Source organism: Bos grunniens, chromosome 11 (genome assembly GCF_055505025.1).
Source record: "Bos grunniens cultivar Pamir isolate PY7600 chromosome 11, Bosgru_T2T1.0, whole genome shotgun sequence".
NCBI classification, from domain to species: Eukaryota; Metazoa; Chordata; class Mammalia; order Artiodactyla; family Bovidae; genus Bos; species Bos grunniens.
The window spans coordinates 4,135,083-4,154,190 of NC_141175.1; the positions used below are offsets into that span (position 1 = coordinate 4,135,083).

At 60.7% G+C, this 19,108-nt stretch overlaps 1 protein-coding gene and 1 long non-coding RNA gene across 6 annotated transcripts in view; one reads left to right on the top strand and one right to left on the bottom strand.

Annotated features, from left to right (window-relative positions):
* Window position 1: 1 nt before the first annotated feature.
* The window catches only part of LOC147362340 (uncharacterized), a 34,939-nt gene continuing 15,832 nt past the window's right edge, over window positions 2-19,108 (bottom strand). For 2 of the 5 annotated variants that reach the window (XR_015135712.1, XR_015135711.1), the window contains exons 2-4: window positions 3,012-3,119; window positions 1,922-2,000; window positions 2-990 (exon numbers count right to left, since the gene is read on the bottom strand). This is a non-coding gene — a long non-coding RNA (uncharacterized LOC147362340). Of the gene's footprint in view, window positions 991-1,921; window positions 2,975-3,011; window positions 3,120-13,072; window positions 13,246-19,108 lie in introns of those variants that run through there. The other 3 variants (XR_015135710.1, XR_015135709.1, XR_015135708.1) reach the window with 3 other exon arrangements.
* Window positions 13,302-17,087, top strand: TMEM250 (transmembrane protein 250). Its single transcript, XM_086323420.1, has 2 exons — window positions 13,302-13,486; window positions 14,796-17,087. The coding sequence occupies exon 2, from the start codon at window positions 14,917-14,919 to the stop codon at window positions 15,334-15,336; it is 420 nt and encodes a 139-aa protein (XP_086179546.1). The 5' UTR covers window positions 13,302-13,486; window positions 14,796-14,916; the 3' UTR covers window positions 15,337-17,087.

The following is a 19,108-nucleotide window of genomic DNA, read 5'->3' on the forward strand; positions in this document are numbered from 1 at the left end:
CTGCGATTGTCTGATCTAAATTTATTTCATAACATGCAGAATTAATAAGATACTGGCTTTAAGGCAACCATGGCAACCGAATGCAGAAAAGCTTGTCCCGGCAAATAGATGAATTCATAAATAACCCTGAAGTGCTGATATCAACAGTCGCGGGACCCTGCGGCAATGTTAATGGAGTGCCTCACCCCTGTGCCCGCGTCCAGCCAGGGCTGGGCAGCATGCCCCCACCCCGGGGGGACGGTTCCCCAGCTGTTACCATGAGCTGGCAGGAGGGGCTGAGGATTCCGTGGCTGGTCAAATGTAGGAGGGCCTTTGTGGAGCTCTGGCTCCCTCGGGGACCCTGTCTGCAGATAAGTGGCCCTGGGGCGGGGCGGGGGGCACAGGTGAGCCACGCTGTCTCCCCACGGTTCTGACAGCCAGCTGGTGCGGCCTCCGGTCCTGCCCCCAGGGCAGCAGTCGTCGCACGGGAGGAAGCATTTGTTCATCCATGGAATCATTCATGCGCTCGGCAAAAGAAAGCGGGCACAGCAGCAAGCGAGGCCAGCCAGGCAGGCGCGCCAGGGGGCGCCACTGGACACACAAGCGGACTGCCCCCCTCGGAGCAGCCGCTCGGCACTGCGTGACCCCTGCTGTAGGCTCTCCCACCTTGACCGGGAGCCAGCCGGGCACCTTGCCTCCCAGTGGCCTACAGTTCTCCCTGTCCTGGTTCTTCCATTTGGCTATTTACAACCAAACAGCTCAGGAGGGCCACGATTCAGCCCCATGGAGGGGCCACTGTGCTGCCCGGCTGGCCAACCGAAGGACGTGGCTAAGCCTTGCTTCCCGGGAGTGGGTCCTCTGCGTGGAGGCTGGTGCTGCCTCCGGGACCAGTGGTCAGTCTCTGCCTGGCTGGCCTGTCCTGAGGGCACGCGTTCCTTCATTCCCGAAGCCACGTCTCGTCATCCAAGTGTGCGAATCCTGGACCCGGCCTGGCCAGACTCCCTAGAGAGACTCCAGAAGGAAAGGAGAAAGCCGGGGATCAGCCCGAGTAAGGGGAGGGCTGAGCAGGAGGAGCACAGGAACTTTACGGCAGCGAAACGGTTCTGTGTGATGCTCCAGTGGTGGGCGCAGGACATCATACTGGTCCAAGCCCTTAGAACGCAAGACTCTGAGAGTGGACCCTACGACACTGCGGACTTTGGGTGATGCTGACTGTCAACATGGGCTCGTCAACTGTGATCAATGGATGGCTCCGGTGGGAGATAACAGGGGAGGGTGCGCACGTGGTTGGGGGGCATGCGGGCCATCTCTGTACCTCCCTTTCAATGTTTGCCGTGAGCCTGTAACTGCTCTAAAATGATGGTCCACATATACACACCTAAAGTGACCCCATCAGGGCTCACTTTGTAACTGAAGTGCTTCTGCAGAACTATTTATGAGAAGCCTTTCTTAGCTCAGCCGGAGGTCGCCCCAGACCTAATGAGCTACCCTTCTCAGGCGCGCAGGTCTGCAGGTCTCCCTTGTACCTAGAAGACTCCTCTGCCCAAGAGACGTGTGTCTCAAACCTGAGGAGCTTTCCAGACACGGTGGGCAGAGGTGGGGCTGTCTGGGGTGGGGGCAGACCCAGGCTATGCCCCAAACTCCCTGGGGGAGGGGAGCCGGAGTCACTTAACCAGAGCTGGGAGACCACCCACCAGACACCTGGGCCGGGAAATCTGTGGTTCGCTCCTGCAAGGCTGATGGCCCCCACCCCCCAACATTCTCAGCAGCCTTACAGCGTTCCCCGCCTCCGGGGTCCAGACTAGCGTGGGAGCAGCCCCATTCGCCTCCTTTAATAGGGGGGCTCATAATGCCCATCCCTTCGAGGTGGGGGCGCCTCCACCCTGGCAAGAGGGGACTAGTTTATCAACCTCCTGGAGCCAGGACCCCAGCCCCGCCTTACCCGTCCTGGACCTGTGCAGTCAGGCTTCTTCCCCCGTCCCTTCTCTGCGTGTGCGTGTCTGTCTGTCTGTCTCTTCTCTCTACACAAAAGCCCAGACCTCTGTTGAGAGGCATCCCCCATCAGGGGTGTCCCTGTCCCCACCCCCTACGCCCCATCTGATGATGGCTCATCCTGTTTCAGGAGGAAGGCCGCTGCGGGTGGGAGGTTCTCAGCGCTGAAGGTGGGGCTGCGGAGCGAGCCCGCCCACCCCCATCCCCGCGGATCCGGAGAACCAGGTGTCCCAGAAGCCGGTGGAAAGGGAGAGGCCGCCCCCTAGCGCCGCCGGAGGAGCGCGGTTCTCGGCGGGAGGGAGACACGCCTCCCCCCCTCCCCCCCTCCCCCACCGACGGAGTGGGTCCGTCCAGGGAGGTCTCTCGGCCGGTCCGAAGGGCGGGTGGGGACCCTGGAGTGGCCGGGTCAGGACGCATAGCCCTCCTCTTGGCGCTGCCTTCGCCCCCCACCTCCGAGTGCCCCCACTTGCCCTGCTCCCGGGGTCCCCATGTACAGGGGGATACGAGTTCCTCCTGGGATCAGCGCTCTGTTCACCGCCCCCTCAAAAAAAAGCCTGGGCTCCTGGTGCGGCTGCACCCGACTCGCAGCAGCGCACCCCTCCTCTTGCTGACGCCCCAGGGCCCGGGAGAGACCGGCGACGGGGAGCGCAGGCGACGCCCGGCGCCGGGATGCTCCAGCGTGCCTCCGGGTGCGCGGGGTGCGCAGGGGGGCCCCGGCGCCCTGCGCGGTCAGCGGTGGTGGGCAGGGGTGCCTGGCGTGCTCCGGTCGCCCGGCGCCCGCGCTGCCTCGGGGAGACCTCTGCCGCCGCCCGAGCGCGCATCCCGGCCCGGGGGCGCTCCCTGCCGGCCGCCGCGCGCACCAGCCAGGCTGAGCCCGGGCAGCAGAGCTGCGGGCGCCTCTGTCCCCCCACCCCCAGGGCGGGCCAGGCCTCCTGTGCTGCGGCTCCATCACCCACGCCCTCGGGGCTGAGCTGCCTCACTGCGCAGGCGCGGAGGTGCGCACCTGCTCCTTTGAGACGCTCACCTGTCCTTGTTCTTACCGGCAGGAGGGTGAGTGTTTGGCGGTATGTTTTCTTCCTCTGCCGGTTATAAAACGATGGTGGACCTCGGTTCACACACTCTTAGGTCGGTGACAGTGGGTCGCTGCCCTGTAATGAGAGTTGATGCTATGACTGTCTCCATTAAATGAAGGGAACCAGCGCCGGGACCATCAGCCCATAAGGGAAAGGGCCCTTGCCAGCCACCTGCCCTTAACTCCTGGGAGCGGGCAGGGAGGGCTGCGGGAGGCTGTCCCTTCAGACCCAGACCATGGGAGAGGGGAGCCCCACTGAGTATGCCACACAGCATCGACACACAAGGTGAGTGCACATGAGCCAGTTTGTGGCCGCCTTCAGGACACGCTGGATCCAGCCGCCTGAGTCCTGGGCCTGAGACCCTGAGCATTCTCAGGCAGCACGGCTCTCAGGGCCCTTGGACAGGGGGGTGGAGGTGATGGAGGGATGTGCCCTGGTCCGCTTCAGCGTCAGCCGGGCACTGATAAGAGCTGATGCTTGCGTGGCCTGCCCCCACCCCCGACGGAGGAGGGTGCTCCATGGGTGCTGAGACCCAGAGATGCAGCCAGGACAGGAAGGCCCCGAGGGCGCTCTGGACCCGCCAGTGCTTGGTGAATGGGCTCAGGAGCATCCCTTCATGGGGGACACTGACCCCAGGACCCAGAGGCAGTTTCTGGGCGGTGGGGGTTGGGGGTGGGGAGAGGGGCACGCAGCTTTTGCTGTTCTTCCCGGAGGGTCAACAGGCCAGTCCCTAGGACCCTTTTACTGCTCACAGCGCCTCCATGCTGGAATCTCAGAGTCCAGGAGCCTTGCATCTCCATAGAGCGGGGACCCCACGAGGAACCTGGCCAGGTGAGCGCCACCCAGGCTGGGGCTGCTGTCTCTGCCAGCCAGGAAGCTGGATGGGGCCGGGATCCCCCAGCACAGGCCTGCCTCCAGGGGCATGTATTGACAGAAGCTTCTGTCCCTCCCCAGGTTCATTTATTTCCTTGCGCTAAATTCTCAAACCCCAGCAGGGCTGGAAGGTCTAGGACCCTTAACCAGGCTGGAGAGCTTCTAGAGGCGCAGAAAGAAGCTCAGAGTCCCAGTGGAGGCAGCTGCAGGAGTTTGCTGGAAACATCTGGAAGGATATCTGGTGTGATGGGGAGGGACAGGTCAGTTTCAAAGGCATTAACCTGGCAGGGACGCATGCACACCTCAGTGGACATCTGCACAAGGCCACCCACTCGGCCTGTGTGAGGGCTGAGGTCGGCCTGGGACGTCAGGCCCGAAGCCCACCATCCACACAGGGACAGCACTCTTCCAGGGCCTCTTATGCAAACTCAAAAGCACTTAGGAATATATGTTTTTAATGCCCTCTCTTTTTCTTTTCCTTTTTATTGTGATAAAATATACACAACCCAGGAGAATTTCCTGTCAATCAGGTGGTTCGGACTCTGAGCTTCCACCGCAGGGGGAGTGGGTTCAGTCCCTGCTTGGGCAACTAAGATCCCACGTGCCCAAAAAACCCCCAAGGAAACCAGGACAAGGACATCCACCGTATGACATAGTTATTAACTGAAAAAACCTAGATCCATATGGGATAAGTTAAATTATCAAAAACACATAACACAAGCCTTATGATCGTAACCATTTTTAAGTGCACGGTTCAGTGGCACTGAGTCCATGCCCATTGTTGTGCCACCGTCACCACCGTCCATTTCCAGAACTTTCTCAAACTGACACTCTGTCCCTGTTAAAGCCTCACGCCCCCTCCCTTGCCCCAGCCCTGGCCCCACCGTCTACTTCCGGTCTCTGTAGGGTCTGACCCCCTGTGTGCGTGCCTCTGTGCTAAGTCCGTTCAGTCATGTCAGACTCTTTGTGACCCCGTGGACTGTAGCCCACCAGGCTCCTTGGTCCATGGGACTCTCCAGGCAAGAATATTGGAGTGGGTTGCCGTGCCCTCCTCCAGGAGATCTTTCCAACCCAGGGATCGAGCCCCAGTCTCATGTCTCCTGCATTGGCAGGCCGATTCTTCACCACCTTGCCCTCCCACGAGTGGGATCACACAATCCTTGTCTGCCGTGCCGACTCATTCCACTGAGCACAGTGTTCTCCGGGGCCCGTCTTTTGCTGAGTGAGTTCGGTGCCCTATGGGCGGACCATCCAGGAAGCACGCTGTTCTTTGACCTCAGTGGCCCTCAGTGAATTTGCTGAGACCATCCTGAGCTCAGACACCGTGTTCCAAATAAGTGTCCCCCTCTGCCGTGTCTCAGACCACCACCCTTTGCGCTTCTACAGAAGCCCACTCCGCTGAAGCCCCAGGACAAGCAGCTTGCAGCTTTCCTCCGAGGCATGGACACTCGGGGGTTTGCAGTAAAGAATCTGGCTGAAATGTAGGAGACTCAGGTTCCATCCGTGGGTGGGAAAGACTCCCTGGATAAGGTAATGGCACCCCCCTCCAGTATTCTCGCCTGGGAGATCCCATGGACAGAGGAGCCTGGCGGGCTTCAGTCCAGCGAGTCGCAGAGTTGGACACTACTGACTAAATAACAGCAAACATGACCCCATTCCCAGGAGCCTGCGCCTGTATCGGCAAGAGCAGGCGAGGGGTGGCAAAGGCAGAGCCTCAGGTGGGGAGTCCCCGCCACCAGCCCAGAGCCTCGACCCTCACTCTTCTGTGGCTGCAGAGACAGCAGGTGTCCAGCCACGACAATTGTCAGGGGCTCTAAGAAGTTGGCCAGCATCCGCACTGCATCCCAAGGGAAGAGAAATGGATGTGCACCCAGCTTTACGTGCCAGGGTGTCCATCACAGAACTGTGCACGATACCAAAACACTGGGGTCAGTGCCCGTGTCCGGTCAGAGAGGAATGATGAGGTAAGTGACAGAACATCGTGTGCTGGGATACACGGGCCCAGATCTATGAAGAGTGGCTGCTGTCATGGAAAATGTTCCTTTTGAAAGGCCAAGTGGGAGAGTTGTGCAGTCACTTAGCCGTGTCTGACTCTTTGCAGCCCCCATGGATGGCAGCATGCCAAGCTTCCTTGTCCTTCATCATCTCCCAGAGTTGGTGATGCCATCCAGCCATCTCATCCTCTGTTATTCTCTTCTCCTCCTGCCTTCAATCTTTTCCAGCATCGGGGTCTTCTTTTAAGGAGTCAGCTCTTTGCATGAGGTGGCCAAAGTATCGGAGCTTCAGCTTCAGCCTCAGTCCTGCCAATTCACGTTCACTTGATTTCCTTTAGGATGGACGGGTAGCAGGACGCAAACCCAGGTGCCCAACAGAGTCCCACTTCTGAAAAACAAAATACTAGAGCCCTTTGCCAGCAGAAAGCAGGCGCCAAGGAACACAGCGTGTCCTCCTGTGTCCCAGGGCAGAGCCAGGCTGGTCCCCAAGGGACCAAACAGGGCAGCTGGGGAAGCAGGGAAGACACAGAGTGTGCTGATGGTTAAGAGAGGCCCTCTGCCAAAACGTGGGGCTCTGGGGTGGGGTGGGGGTCCCGAGGTGGGATCCCGAGATCCGGGCATCAGTCAGGAGCTCAGACTGAAGCCCCGAGTGGCCCACGAACCCCTGTTCAGCCCCACAGGTGCACACCAGCCTCCCTCTCTCTCCGTGTTTGTGGGTGCTTTCCTTTCTCATCTGCTAGAATTACACAAGAAGCAGGTGTGGTTCTGGTTGAAACAGACTCACCAGATTTTACAAGAAAGAAACAAAGACCCTCCACAAAGACACAGTCCTCCCTTAAAGCATAAAGCTTTGTGGAGGTCTCCTTGGTGACTTCTCCAGTCTGGATGGTCTCGTTGTATGAGACAGTCTCCGGCAGGTACCAAGAGAAATGGGCACACAGCTCCGTCAGACTGGAAGCAAAGTGATGGGGAGACGAGACTGCCCGGGTCCACACCGCACAGCGCGCTTGGTGAGCTCAGCTCCGTGCCTGCCTTGGGTCAGGCCTCGAGCAGAGGACACCTCCTCCCCCTTCAGGCCTTGGCCCAGGGCACGGGTCCACCCCTACCTGATGGCCTGCCCCCACCCTCCCCCACGAAATGGGTAAAACACAGTTTAATTAAAAAACCTTCATTTAATCAAGAATCAAAGGGAGGAATGGGCAGATCCTGAGAGAACCATTCCCGGTCCATCCCACTTCCCTTTGTTCTAGAAAAGACTAAGGAGCCGGCACCCACATCGATGGCGTGAGCGCCCGGGCTTCTGGAGCCAGGCCAGACCAGAGTGGGTGTGGTTCCTGGTGGTGACGTCCAGGCCTGGCGAACCAGGTGACACGCGCGAAGGCCACCACCGCAGCCCCAGGGCAGCAGCTAACGGGGACGCGAGCAGAGGGCCTGGCTGACTGGCTTCGCCGCCAAGATGGGAATGGGAAAGGCTGCCCAGGGGAGAGGCGGGCCTTGACCTCCCAGTCCTGTCCAGGCTGGCTCTGCCCTGCTCCCCGGGGCGTGCCCGCACAGCCATCCATCATTTCTGGGCTTCCAGATTATTCTGGAGCTGATTAAATTAGCAAATGCAATCACAATCTGAAGCAAGTTAATTGAGAGAATTTATTTGGGCCTGACAGTTTTATGCATGTTTGATGAAGTATTATAAGGTTTATTTTTGATTTTGCATAATTTACCTTTAAATCCTGCACTGGGGGGCCCATCAACCATTAACGACCAAAATAAACCTCTTTTAAGATGCATCTATTTATGATTTATTTCTGAACGCAATATCCTCCAGGTTTTTTTGGTGCTGTTGCCAAACTGACAAATATGTTAAAAGTAACATTTTGAGCCACTGCGCTCACCCTGTAAATCTTCTGGAACGTATACAATTCATTAAAAGTTTTGAACGAAGTACAAGTTAGCATTTATATTGCAACAAGTGACATATAAATGCCTGTGTTTGTCTTCCAGGCCCGCCATAAAACATATCCACCCCGCCGGGGCTCCTCCGAGCCAGACAAATCGCCCACGCTCTGGGGGATGATAACTCTGCCACCAATCTTCCCTCCTGTCAGCACAAAACTGTTCAATCAACAGGAGTGTGAGCTGTGTCTTTTGTGAAATTAGCACAGGAGGAAATACAACCTGGGCCGGGGACTGGGGCCGTGGGTGCAGGAAGGGGCCAAACCACTGTGGGCGATGACCTTGAACACACGCCTTGCCTGCCGGCTTCTCGGCCTGAGTCTGGGTCTTAGGAGGGCACGTCCGTGAGATGGCAAGCATACTGCCCAGGAGGAAACCAAGGCCACCAAGACGCCGGGCTGTGTGGTCTCCTCCTTCCCACGGTGAGAGGCTGAGTCCCAGTCTGGGAGCTCAGACCCTGGCAGCTCCGCGTGGACTCTGCACCCTGAGGTCCTCACTCACAGCCACTGGGGATGAGACCTCCAGCTCACAGGTGGAGGCTGGACACCTAGGGAGGTTACGTAGATTAGCCCACCCACTGAGGAGCCTGGGGGAGGTGGGCGGGGGCGCTGGACACACTTCTGAAATCAGGGCAAGACTGTCACCGATAAACTATAATCCAGGTGCCGGTCCAGCCCGCCCTCCTCACCACCCCCAAGCCTGTAGCCAGTGTCCAGCTCGATCTGCTTTCCCTCCAATGCCCCTTACCCCTGCACTGGGCACCCAGGCGGGCCGGAATGGAGCCGGGCAAGCTGATGCCCGTGGATGTCACTGGGCGATACCAGGCTGAGGCCACTCCCCCCACCTGTATCCCCAGTTTTGGATGCCCAGTACAGGGCAGGCACTTCATCAACCAAACAACCAACCAACGAACGCAAGCAGAACTGGGCCTGTGGTGGGCCAGACACTGGGGCTACAGGGGGTGGGATGGGGGCGTGGGCATGGGAAGCCTCCCTGCCAGGCAACACCATGCTGAGACCGAGTGGCCAGGTCATGCCAGCCTTGGACTTAGAAGAATGGAGGACAGCCAGCTGGTGGGGGAGTCAGGAGGAAGGGAGGCCGAGGCGGGAGGGGGGCCCTGCGCCCCTCCCCAACTGTCTCGGAGACACGAGCCAGCGGCACAGAGGACTCTGCCCAGTTAGAAACTGGTGGACCAGAGCCGGAGCAGCAGGATGGGGCTGCAGCAGCTCACGATCTGACGCCGCTCTGCCCTCTGTAAACGCCGTCCACGGGGTCTGTGGCGTCCCTGGTGGCTCAGAGGTGAAAAAATCTGCCTGCCAATGCAGGAGACGCAAGTTCAATCCCTAGGTCGGGAAGATCCCCTGGAGAAGGGAATGGCAACCCCTTGTATTCTTGCCTGGAGAATCCCATGGACAGAGGAGCCTGGCGGGCTACAGTCCATGGGGTCGCAAAGAGTCACACGTGACTGAGCGCACACGCCTGCACACACAAGTCTGTGGTAACCTCTGGGGGCTCAGCCGGCCCTCGTGACACACCGGCCAGGGTCCACCTGGAGGAGAGGGGTGTCCTCTCCGGGGTCACGGGGGTAAAGGAGGAGTCACGTCAGGGATGAGAGGCCGCCCAGATAGGCTGGGGTTCCGTAACCAAGGACCAGCAAGGGAGTGAGACCAGTGCCGATCAACAGAGATGTCTGCAGGGCCTGGAGGAGACGGCCAGTACGCATGCCTGTGTTAGCACGGGCGGTGTGGGTGGTGGGTTTACCCCAGGTTTGGGAGTCAGGCCTGACTTGAACTAAAAAAACCTCTTTCCTCATCTGTAAAAGTGGAGGCAAGACGACTTCCCTTGAAGGCGGTGATGAGGATTTGAAATGACACGTTCGCTCAAACCACTGGGGGATGTGACCAACCTCCCCACCCTGGTGTGGTAAAACAGCACCCGTTTCATTGCGCTCACAGGGCCCAGACAGGGCTTCCCTGCTCTGTGCCACCTGGGGGCTCAGCCGGGCAGTCTCAAGCGGACGAGTGACCCAGAGAGCTGGGGTCAAAATCCCCCAGAGAGTCACCCACTCACGGGTGGGATGCCCCAAGGCTGAGCTCGGCGGGGCCACCCATGATGGGCTGGCCCGGTGCCCCACGTGGGCCCGCGTCTCAGGGCGCCATGACTGGGGCTTCCAAGAGCGTCCCCGAGGCTGAGGACGAGGCTGCACAGCCTGGAATCACACAGTGTCACGTGGCCTCAGGATCTGGTCACTAAGGCAGCCCAGAGCCGAGGGGAGGGAATTCGTCAACTCCAACTCTTGTTTTTTGGTGGTGGTGGTTTTTAGTTTTACTCCCTCGAGCACAAAATCATTTTCACACATTCTTTTTTTTCTAACTATCCTTTTTTAAAATATTCTTTTCCATGATGATTTACCATCGGATACTGACTACAGTTCCCTGTCCTGTACAGGAGCACTTTGCTGTCTAGCCACTCTCTATAGGAGCTTCGCTGCTGACCCCAACCCCCCCTCCAGCCCTCTCCCAACGCCCTCCCCGGGGCAACCGCCAGTCTGTTCCCTGTGCTCCTGAGTCTGCTTCCGTTTCACACACAGGTTCGTTGGTGTCGTATTTTAGATTCCACATCTTATGGTATTTGTCTTTCTCTGTCTGACCTTTGGTATGATCATCTCTAGGTCCGTCCATGTTGCTGCAAATGGCATGTCATTCTTTTTTGTGACCAAGTATATACACACCACGTTTTCTGTATCCATTCCTCTGTCGATGGACATTTAGTTGATTCCACGTCCCGGCTATTGTGAGTCGTGCTGCCATGAACACTGGCATGCAGGTATCTTTTTGAATTAGAGTTTTGTCCGCCCATATGTCCAGGAGTGGCGCTGCTGGGTCATATGGTGGTCCGTCTCTTGATGGCGAGGTGACTGTAGGACCGCTCACAAGGACTCCACAATTGCTGAAGGCTACGCTGTTGGGGCCCTTGTGAGGATTAAACCCACCGTCCCGGGGTGGGAGGTCACACCAGCCCCGCCTGAGGACCGGACAGTTAGAACATGACTGCAGAGAGGTCGGTCCCTCCCCACACCCAAACCTGCAGGGCAGCCTGATGTCAGGGGTCACTCAGCCTCTACTGTCCTGGGTGGCAAAGAGTCATTCCATGTCTGGCCCCTGGAGTGACCGGATCCTTGCTCCCCAGCAAGCACAGGGACAGTGGAGGGTGGGGGTGGCTAAGACAGTCCCAACCTGGCGGTCTGCCCATTTACCATTCTCTGTGAGCCGTGTGACAAACGCTTGTTTAAAGCAGGGGCAAACTAGGTTTTTGCAAAGGCAGAGAGGGGAGGGGAGGCCAATGGGCCTCTGCGGCACGAGGCTACTCAGCTCCACCGTAGCTCCACAGACAACTGGGAGCTGCTGGGACTCGGCCTGGTTTACAGCTCAAAGCCCCGATGGACTCAGGCCCTTCTCGGACCCTTCACTGGGTCTCAGGCCTGGCTCTGTGACACCTCGTGCACTGTTCCAGCAGGTGGCGCCCGGCCACCGCCCACATCACAGATGTCCTCCTGACGTGGGGGCGGGGGAGCGGGGTGCCTGAGAGGATAGCAACATGAGGGAGCCCCCGCTGGCCGGTCCCCCCTACCCCGCCAGGGGCAGCCTGCGAAAACCCACAGCACACGTCGGGGGTCTCCCCCGGCCCTGCCACTGAGCTGGCCCTGAGGACACAGCCTCATCTTCATCCTCGTGGCTCTGGACCTGGCGGTGGTCAGGCTGCAGATACGGCAGCTTCCAGCCCGTCTACTGAATGAATTAACAACAGAATGTAGCAGAGTGTGTGGTCAGGAGAAGTGCACTTTGTGAAGCTTCTGGAGTTGTTTAATCGTGTGAGTGTGTGGACTAGATCATGACGTAGAGAGACATCTATCTTATCGTGTGGCCTGTGGTAAGGAAACTGAGCCAGTGGGAGAGGCCGATCCATCAACGAATCTTTGAGCTTTTGAGGTGGAGAAAGGGTATGGTTGAGATTAGTCAGAACCACTAATTCCCACCAAGGGGAGGGGATGGCCAGGGAAGGGGTGGCACACAGTTGGAGGCGGTCTCCCAGAGGTGGGGATAGTGACTGGGGTTTTAAAGGGTGAATAGGAGCTCACTGGGTGAGGCAGAGGGACAGAAAAAGCTAGTGTGAAGGGACAAGGACAGGAGCAAGGGGGCCTCCTCACAGGGCTGAGGAGGGGGCCTGGACAGGGCGTCTCCAAGGGACAGGGCTGGACCCAGGTCTGGGGAAGAAAACCAGCACCCTGGGTTAGGGTACAAAGCAGGGATCAACTGCAGAGGCCCAGCCACAGAGAAGATGCAGTTTAAGAATCACTTCTTCTCTTCCATCCTCTCCTGCTGCCCCCTGACCTGATCTGGGCCCCTTCCTCCCCTCTCCACCATGACCGCGTCAGACTCTCCTCACCAGCAGAGCGGCAGCTGAAGGGACAGAACCACCATGCGTGTTCCCAGGCACCATGGTCCACCCCTAGGACAGGGCGGGGCGAGGGCTGGCTGGGGTCAGGACGTGCACGCCTGGTGCCGGTGCTGGCAGGTAGGGGCTCCAGCCCTGGAGGGTCAGCCAAGGGGAGGTCAACACCCAACTGTCTTCGGTAAAGGATGCCCGAGGAACTGGCCTCTACTAGAGCAACCGGTGGCAAAAACAAGGACCAAGACCAGGACCCCAGGCACTGGGGGTGCAACCAGCTTCTCCCACGTGTGGAAACAGATTCTCCACACCCGACAGAACTCAGGTGGAACTTGCCAACTACATCCAAGGAGCGTTGTTTCCCCTACCCTGACCTCGACCGGATTAAAACACTTAAACACGTCTACACCGACGTCCTCTCTCTCCCAGGGTCCCTACATGGGACCTTGACATCTGTGGGTGGTGTCAACCAGTCCGTCCTGACTCCCTACATTTGGGGACCTTGGGTGGTGTCCCCACTCCGCTCCAGACTCGCCAGACGGCCAACACGCAGGGCCGGGACCGACACCAGCAGCACCACGACCGAGGGCTCTTTACAGACCGCAAGACCGTCACTGACCCAAGGGCGCGCTCCTGCGCACTGCCCACAGCCTGGGGCACAGAGGCGCATGCGCAGAGGAGCTGCTGGGGGAGGGGGGGGCGCCGATGCGCAGATCCCCTATCTGCGCCTGCGCAGGACGGGCCGAGGCGCAGACCGGGTACCTGGGGCGGTGTTGTCCGGGGGTACGTCACGGGCCGCGCGTCGGGCGCGTACGCACGCACGCACGCACTTACGCTCAGGGGGCAAGCGCCGAGTTCCGGGCGCCCGGGGTCGACGCCGAAAAGGGGGAAGGGAGGCGCTGTCCGTTTCGGCCGGGCGGAGCGGGGAGGGGGGCGGCGGGGGCGGTGTGAGGAAAGTCCTACGGTGGCCGCAGAGGGACGGCGCTACGGCTCCCACGCGGGGCCAAACGCCGCCGGCCGCCGGGCGCGGGAGCCCCTGTCCCTTCGGGGCGGCCCCGGGCCGGGACGCTTGAGGGTCCGGGCCGCGCCGTCGGCACCATGCGGCCGCCCAACTCCTGGAGCCCCGAGGGACAGGGGGGCTCGCGGCTCGGGACGCCGGCGCGGAGAGGGCACCCGGTGAGCAGGCGGGGGTGCCCGGGCGGGGCGGGGTGGGGCGGGGGCGGCTCCCAGGGGCGCCATGGGTCGGCCCTGCCTCTGGGGGTCGAGGGCCTAGCACTCAGCGGGCGGGGGTTGGGGAGACGCGTGGGTGTCGCCCCGGCCCCCCACCTGGAAGCGCGTGGCGCAGACCCGTTGCCCGCGGGCAGATGGACAACGGGAGGATGGCTAGCAGCCCGCACCCGGCTGCGACCCCGCAGGAGCACCGACGTCTAAGTGCCATCAGATGCTGTCAGACCTGGTTCTGGCTGCAGCCTGCGGGCAGGGCTGGGCCTGTGAGCAGGGGAGGGTGGACGCGCCCGGCCTCCCCTTTCCTCCCGCTCTGGCCAGAGCAGCACGTGGGCGGCCGGAGAGGGAGCTAGCTAGCACGAGCCCCTCTGCAGGCCCCCAGGCTGCACGCCACGTGACGGGAGGCCGATGCCCTAGGCAGCGCCTCCCCGGGGCCTGTCGTCAACTTTGCCGCTCCGATTTTACGCATCCTGTACTTCCAGTTCTGTGTTTTCCAGACACGACCCAGGCACAGCTGTAAACGGTAGTTGCTAGGCAAAGCCAGAGAGCCACTTGCTATTTTCTCCTCTCTGGTGGTCCAGTCCCATGACCTGCGATGACACCACTGGCCAGCCCTGGGCTGCCATCTCTTCCTCTGCCAGGCATGGGCAGCCTTTGCCCAGTAATGCTTGCTTCCTACAGCACCCCTGGGAGCCCAGTGCTGCTGGCATCCCCATGGTGCAGAGCAGGAATGGTCTCAGAGGGTGAAGTGACCTGCCCAAGGTTACTCTCCTAGTGAAGGACAGCACCGGGGTTCAGGCGCCGCAGGGGGAGCCCAGAGCCCTGCGCCAGCTGCCTGATCCCCAGCGCTTGGCCTGTCAGGTTGCTAAAGAGAGTGACCCGGTCAGCTCAGTGGCTTATTCTCCCTGGATAAAGCAGCCACAGAAGTGCAGGCAGCCTTGGGCATCCCAGTTAAAAGCCAGACGCTGAGTCCACTGCAGGGGACTCACCTAGCCTCTGGGGAGGGGGAGGCCCTTTTTCTCCTTTTAGCATTGACTGCACTGGGGGGGGGGGGGGGGGGTGTCTGCGGCCTCTGTCTTGACCCTTCTTCCTGGTGTCACTGGTGGAATTTCGGTTCCCACGTGACTGTGGGTCCCTTCGGAGTGTCCTCAGCCTTTTGAAAATGATAATTTAGTGGCTCTCCAGTCCCAGACTCCGTCTCCTGGCAGCCCTGGCTGTGTCCTGGCTGACCCGACTCCTCTTCGTGTCCCTCTCCCTGCAGGCCCCCGCCTCCCCTGGTGCTCAGCCTCGGCCGCCCAGGCCCAGGCGCCCACGACGCCTATGCTGACCGCCGCCGGGACTCCGCCGCCGCCTCGAGCTAGCACCGCCGCTGTCCGGACCCGATGCCGGTCATGCCCATCCCCCGGCGGGTGCGCTCCTTCCACGGCCCGCACACCACCTGCTTGCACGCCGCCTGTGGCCCGGCTCGCGCCTCCCGCCCGGCCCGCACCAAGTACAACAACTTCGACGTGTACGTCCGGGCGCGCTGGCTCTACGGCTTCATCCGCTTCCTGCTGTACTTCAGCTGCAGCCTCTTCACGGCCGCGCTGTGGGGCGCGCTGGCCGCCCTCTTCTGCCTGCAGTACCTGGGCGTCCGCGTCCTACTGCGCTTCCAGCTCAAGCTGTCGGCGCTGCTGCTGCTGCTGGGCCGCCGGCGCGTGGACTTCCGCCTCCTCAACGAGCTGCTGGTCTACGGCATCCACGTGACCATGCTGCTGGTCGGGGGCCTGGGCTGGTGCTTCATGGTCTTCGTGGACATGTAAGGGTGCCGCGGGCTCCTCTGGGGGCGGCTGATGGCGACCTGGCTGTAGCTGCACCTGCGAGGGGTGCTCTTCCTGCCGGGATTGGTCAGGGCCCCTTCTGCCCAGTCCCAGAGGAACGACCTCCCTGCGTGCAGGGGTCTCAGGCTCGGACCGGAAGGAGCGGAGACTTTCCTGTGAAGGGGACGCTGGCGGCCTCGCTCCTGCTGGTCTTTGCTTCAGCCCTTCTCTGTGTGCTTTCGGTGCAACATCCCCCGGGCCACCTGCTTGTGGTTCCGCCTGCACTTTCCCAGCAATTCCAGAGGGGACCCGTCGGTCCAGTCTGTACTTGGAGAGCCCGGGTCCCTGTCCCCTCTCCAGGACACCGGCATCACCAGTGTTGGTGTGAGAGACCCCTGGGAAGGGTGTGGTGCGCCGGTGCAGACCTGGAGGGTCTCTGCCAGCTGCCCTGTCCCCTCCTGTGCGCCCCCAGCCCCTGCGCCAGCCTTAGGGAAGTGTCGGGCTCCACCAGCTGACGCCCCGCACTGCCACCAAGCTCTTCACTCCGCCCTGGGCCACCAAGTCCTGGCTCAACCCATACACTGTCCTCCATATGTTACTCTGCGAGGTGTCCTGAGTCCCAGACCGGGCTTCCGTGTCACCTGGGTTCACTTGGCAGGTTGCTAGATCAGGAGGGGGTGTGCTGGTTCCAGGGCACGCCTGTCTTCCTCCCAGGCAGGTCTGCTGAGCAAGTCGGCTAGATGACGTCATCTCTTCAAGTGTGACTTTCTGAGGCAGGCAACTCAGTGCATTTCTGGCTTTGGGGGCTTGTGGGGGTGGGGGGGTTCAGCCTCTTCCCTGGAGGGAATGTCCAGGATTAAGATGTGTGTGTCAGGAGCAGATATCAGAGGTGGCCCGAGTGCTGCACATTAAGAAACACCTCTTGGAGTCATGGGTACACCAGACTGGACCGCCAAGTGAGGGACTTGGTGGCCCTTGTTCCTGCCTCAACAGCTGTTGGAGCAGCTGGGAGTACAGAGCAAGAGTGAATGTGGGCCAGGGCGGTTCCGATTGCAGAGAAAACATACCAAAGGGCTAGAGGCTTGCCCCGCCCCTCCCCCACTTCCATCAGATGAGGCCAGGGTGGCCTTGGGCCTCCTAGGCAAGCGAGGGGCACCCTGAATGATTCAGCTGGGACAACAGCCAGAGGCAGGACTTAGGGCCTCAGACGGGAGGGCGATAGGCAGGCTAATGCTGCTCCACCCCTAGTTGTCCCCACAGCCCCAGGCACGGGCAGTGGCTCCTTCAGCCCCGTCTGGCCAGGCTGCCTAGTGGCCAGAGGGGCTGTCAGGGCAGTTGTGTGCCGCTGGAAGAAAAACCCAAATCAGGTAAAGAAAGCAAAAAATAACTTGGCTGCAAGCCGTGTTTTTTTATTTGTAGTCAGCTTCTGTCAGGCGATTGTCCACTCAAGGTCAGCGGTGGGCTCCTCGGAGGGAGTGGGGGGCAAGTCTGTCCGAGTTACCTGGATGGCAGGCAAGGAGCCGATCCGCGTGGACCCCACTTCTCAGCGCTGCAGAGAATCTTTTGCACTGAATCTTGCTGTTTCCTAAAAGCTTTGTTTTGTGTTCGTTGACTGCTGGCACTCTGGCCCCGGGCGGGCGTGTGCCCGTGGGGCTGGGGGCGCAGTGTGCGGGCCCGCTGCTCGGTGCCCTCAGTGCCTGTGAAGCTGTTCATGAAACGAGCCACCTGCATTAAACTTATTTTTTTAACACGTTGATGGTGTGACTGTTTAAAGCTCAAAAGCTGTATACCTTTTTTAAGAGGATATAACAAGCCCGAAACACCACAGATGCTGTTTTTTCTTAAGTACAGTGGGAAACTTAAAAGCAACCGTTACCAAGCTGGAGAAGGAGTCACTGCTGGACTGCAGTGGGCCCTCCGTGCCCAGAGGCCAGGGGTTCCACCACTGGCACTTGCCCTTGGGGATTGGCGGGGGCGGCCGCGAGACTTGGTCAGTGCTGGGCGAGGAGGGCCTGGTGAGGGTCGTGAGGCTGAATTCAACAACCGAGTGCGTACGGTCCTTGTAAGACAGGACATACCCTCTTGGGCCGGAATGGCCGTGCGCATGCAGTGTGCACTGAGTTTCAGAGAAGACACCCGCAGGCGAGATACCGGCAGAAAACCCAAGTACGGTTCTTGTTGAGCCAAAAAGCAATTGGAAAAATGAGATGCACGTTCTTATTTATCTTTATTGAGTGAAGGCTTCCCTGACTGCCGTGATGAGGAGGGTCACGTCCTCTCCCGTAGCCGGGGTGGCCAGAAAGCGGCCCTGGAAGGAGAGCTGCGGGTCTGCAACAGGGCGGCCTCGCTGCCAACCCTGGAATTGTGTGGGGCTTGATGTATCAGTGGAAACCAACCTGAGTCCTCTCGGGGTTTAGCTGCTTCTGATGGCAGAGTTGGTAGACTCATCACAGAAGCCTTGGTCCTCAAGACATGCCGGAGGACCCTCGGGAGGTATGGTTTGTTGGCTACAGCCTGGCTGAGTCTCGGGTGGGGCGATGCTCTCTGGCCAGGAGGGAGACCCCTCTTGGGCATGCCAGCTTCAAGGGGAGCCAGTGCCAGCGGGCAGCACCATCCCAGGTTCGTCCTTACCACGCCTGAGCCTCAGGGAGGCCCAACTTCCGTGGCTCCCACAGGCCGCCAGGCCGGGCCTCCCTCCCCGCTTTCTGGGCGAGTTGGCGTGTTGGTGGTGGAGACAGTGGGCCTTGATTGTGGGAATCAGGGAGGCCTGAGGGGGGCAGGCAGGCACAGTGACCACAAAGAAGGAAGCTGGCCAGGGGAGGGCCAGTTCAACTCAACTGGCCAGTGCCCGAGGGCAAGCTGGGGAGGGTCGGGGGTGGGGGGCGAGGCCTGGGAGGCGGCAGCGGTCAGCGCCCAAGCTTGGGAGACTCGGGGCACCCGGGGCCTGTGGCCTGCGAAGAGAGGACAGTCAGATTCGGGGGCAGTGATCCCTGGGCAGGGAGGGCAGCAGGTCAAGGCTGGGGCAGAAGCCCGGGGAGGCGCTCCCCTGGAACACAGAGCAGGGCCTGAGGGCTGGGTGGTGGCCTCCCTGGCCAGGCGCTGGGGCTCTCTTGGCCGGCCACCCATGGAGCTCTCCCTATGGGGAGTACCCCCGGCCCGCAGGGTGGGAGGGGCTGCCCGTGGGAAGTGAGGCAACCGCGGGAGAGGGGTCATGGCAAGAAGGGAATTTCTAGAAACCAGAGGTTTATCTGAGGAAGTCAGCCCCCGGGCAAGGGGGTGGACAAGGCGTCCTCAGAGATACCCTCTTGGCTCCAGAGTCGCTTTTGCTGGCCCTGGGAGGGAGACCACACTCAGACCGCCATGTCCTCCCACCGCCCTGACCTCCTGAGTGCACAGCCTGGGGGAGGACGCAGCCCCCACCGGGAGGATGGCCGGGGCAGGCGGCCGCCCCCGCCCCGCCCCCCTGTTCTGGGGGAGCGTGCCCCCCACTGCGGCGGAGGAAGGGCGGTCCACTGGGACGCCCGCGGGTATTGACGTCCGCTGACCTTGAGAGTCCCTGTCCCCTCCGGCGCCTGATTGGCAGAGGGAGGCCGGCTCGGTGCTGACTCAGCGCTTCCTTCCCTCCGCTCAGGCTGGTCGGTCCTCTCCCTTCTCCCTTTTTGGTGTTGTTTGGAAAGGGCCTGTCTTCCGGGAAGGCCCTTCCTCTCATTCCCACCCCACCCCACCCCACCCGCCCCCGCCGCCCCTCCAGGCCTGGCTCCTGCAGGAGCCACTT

Coding starts and splice junctions, on each gene's coding strand:
- TMEM250 (XM_086323420.1), top strand. CDS start 14,917: ATGCCGGTCATGCCCATCCCCCGGCGGGTGCGCTCCTTCCACGGCCCG.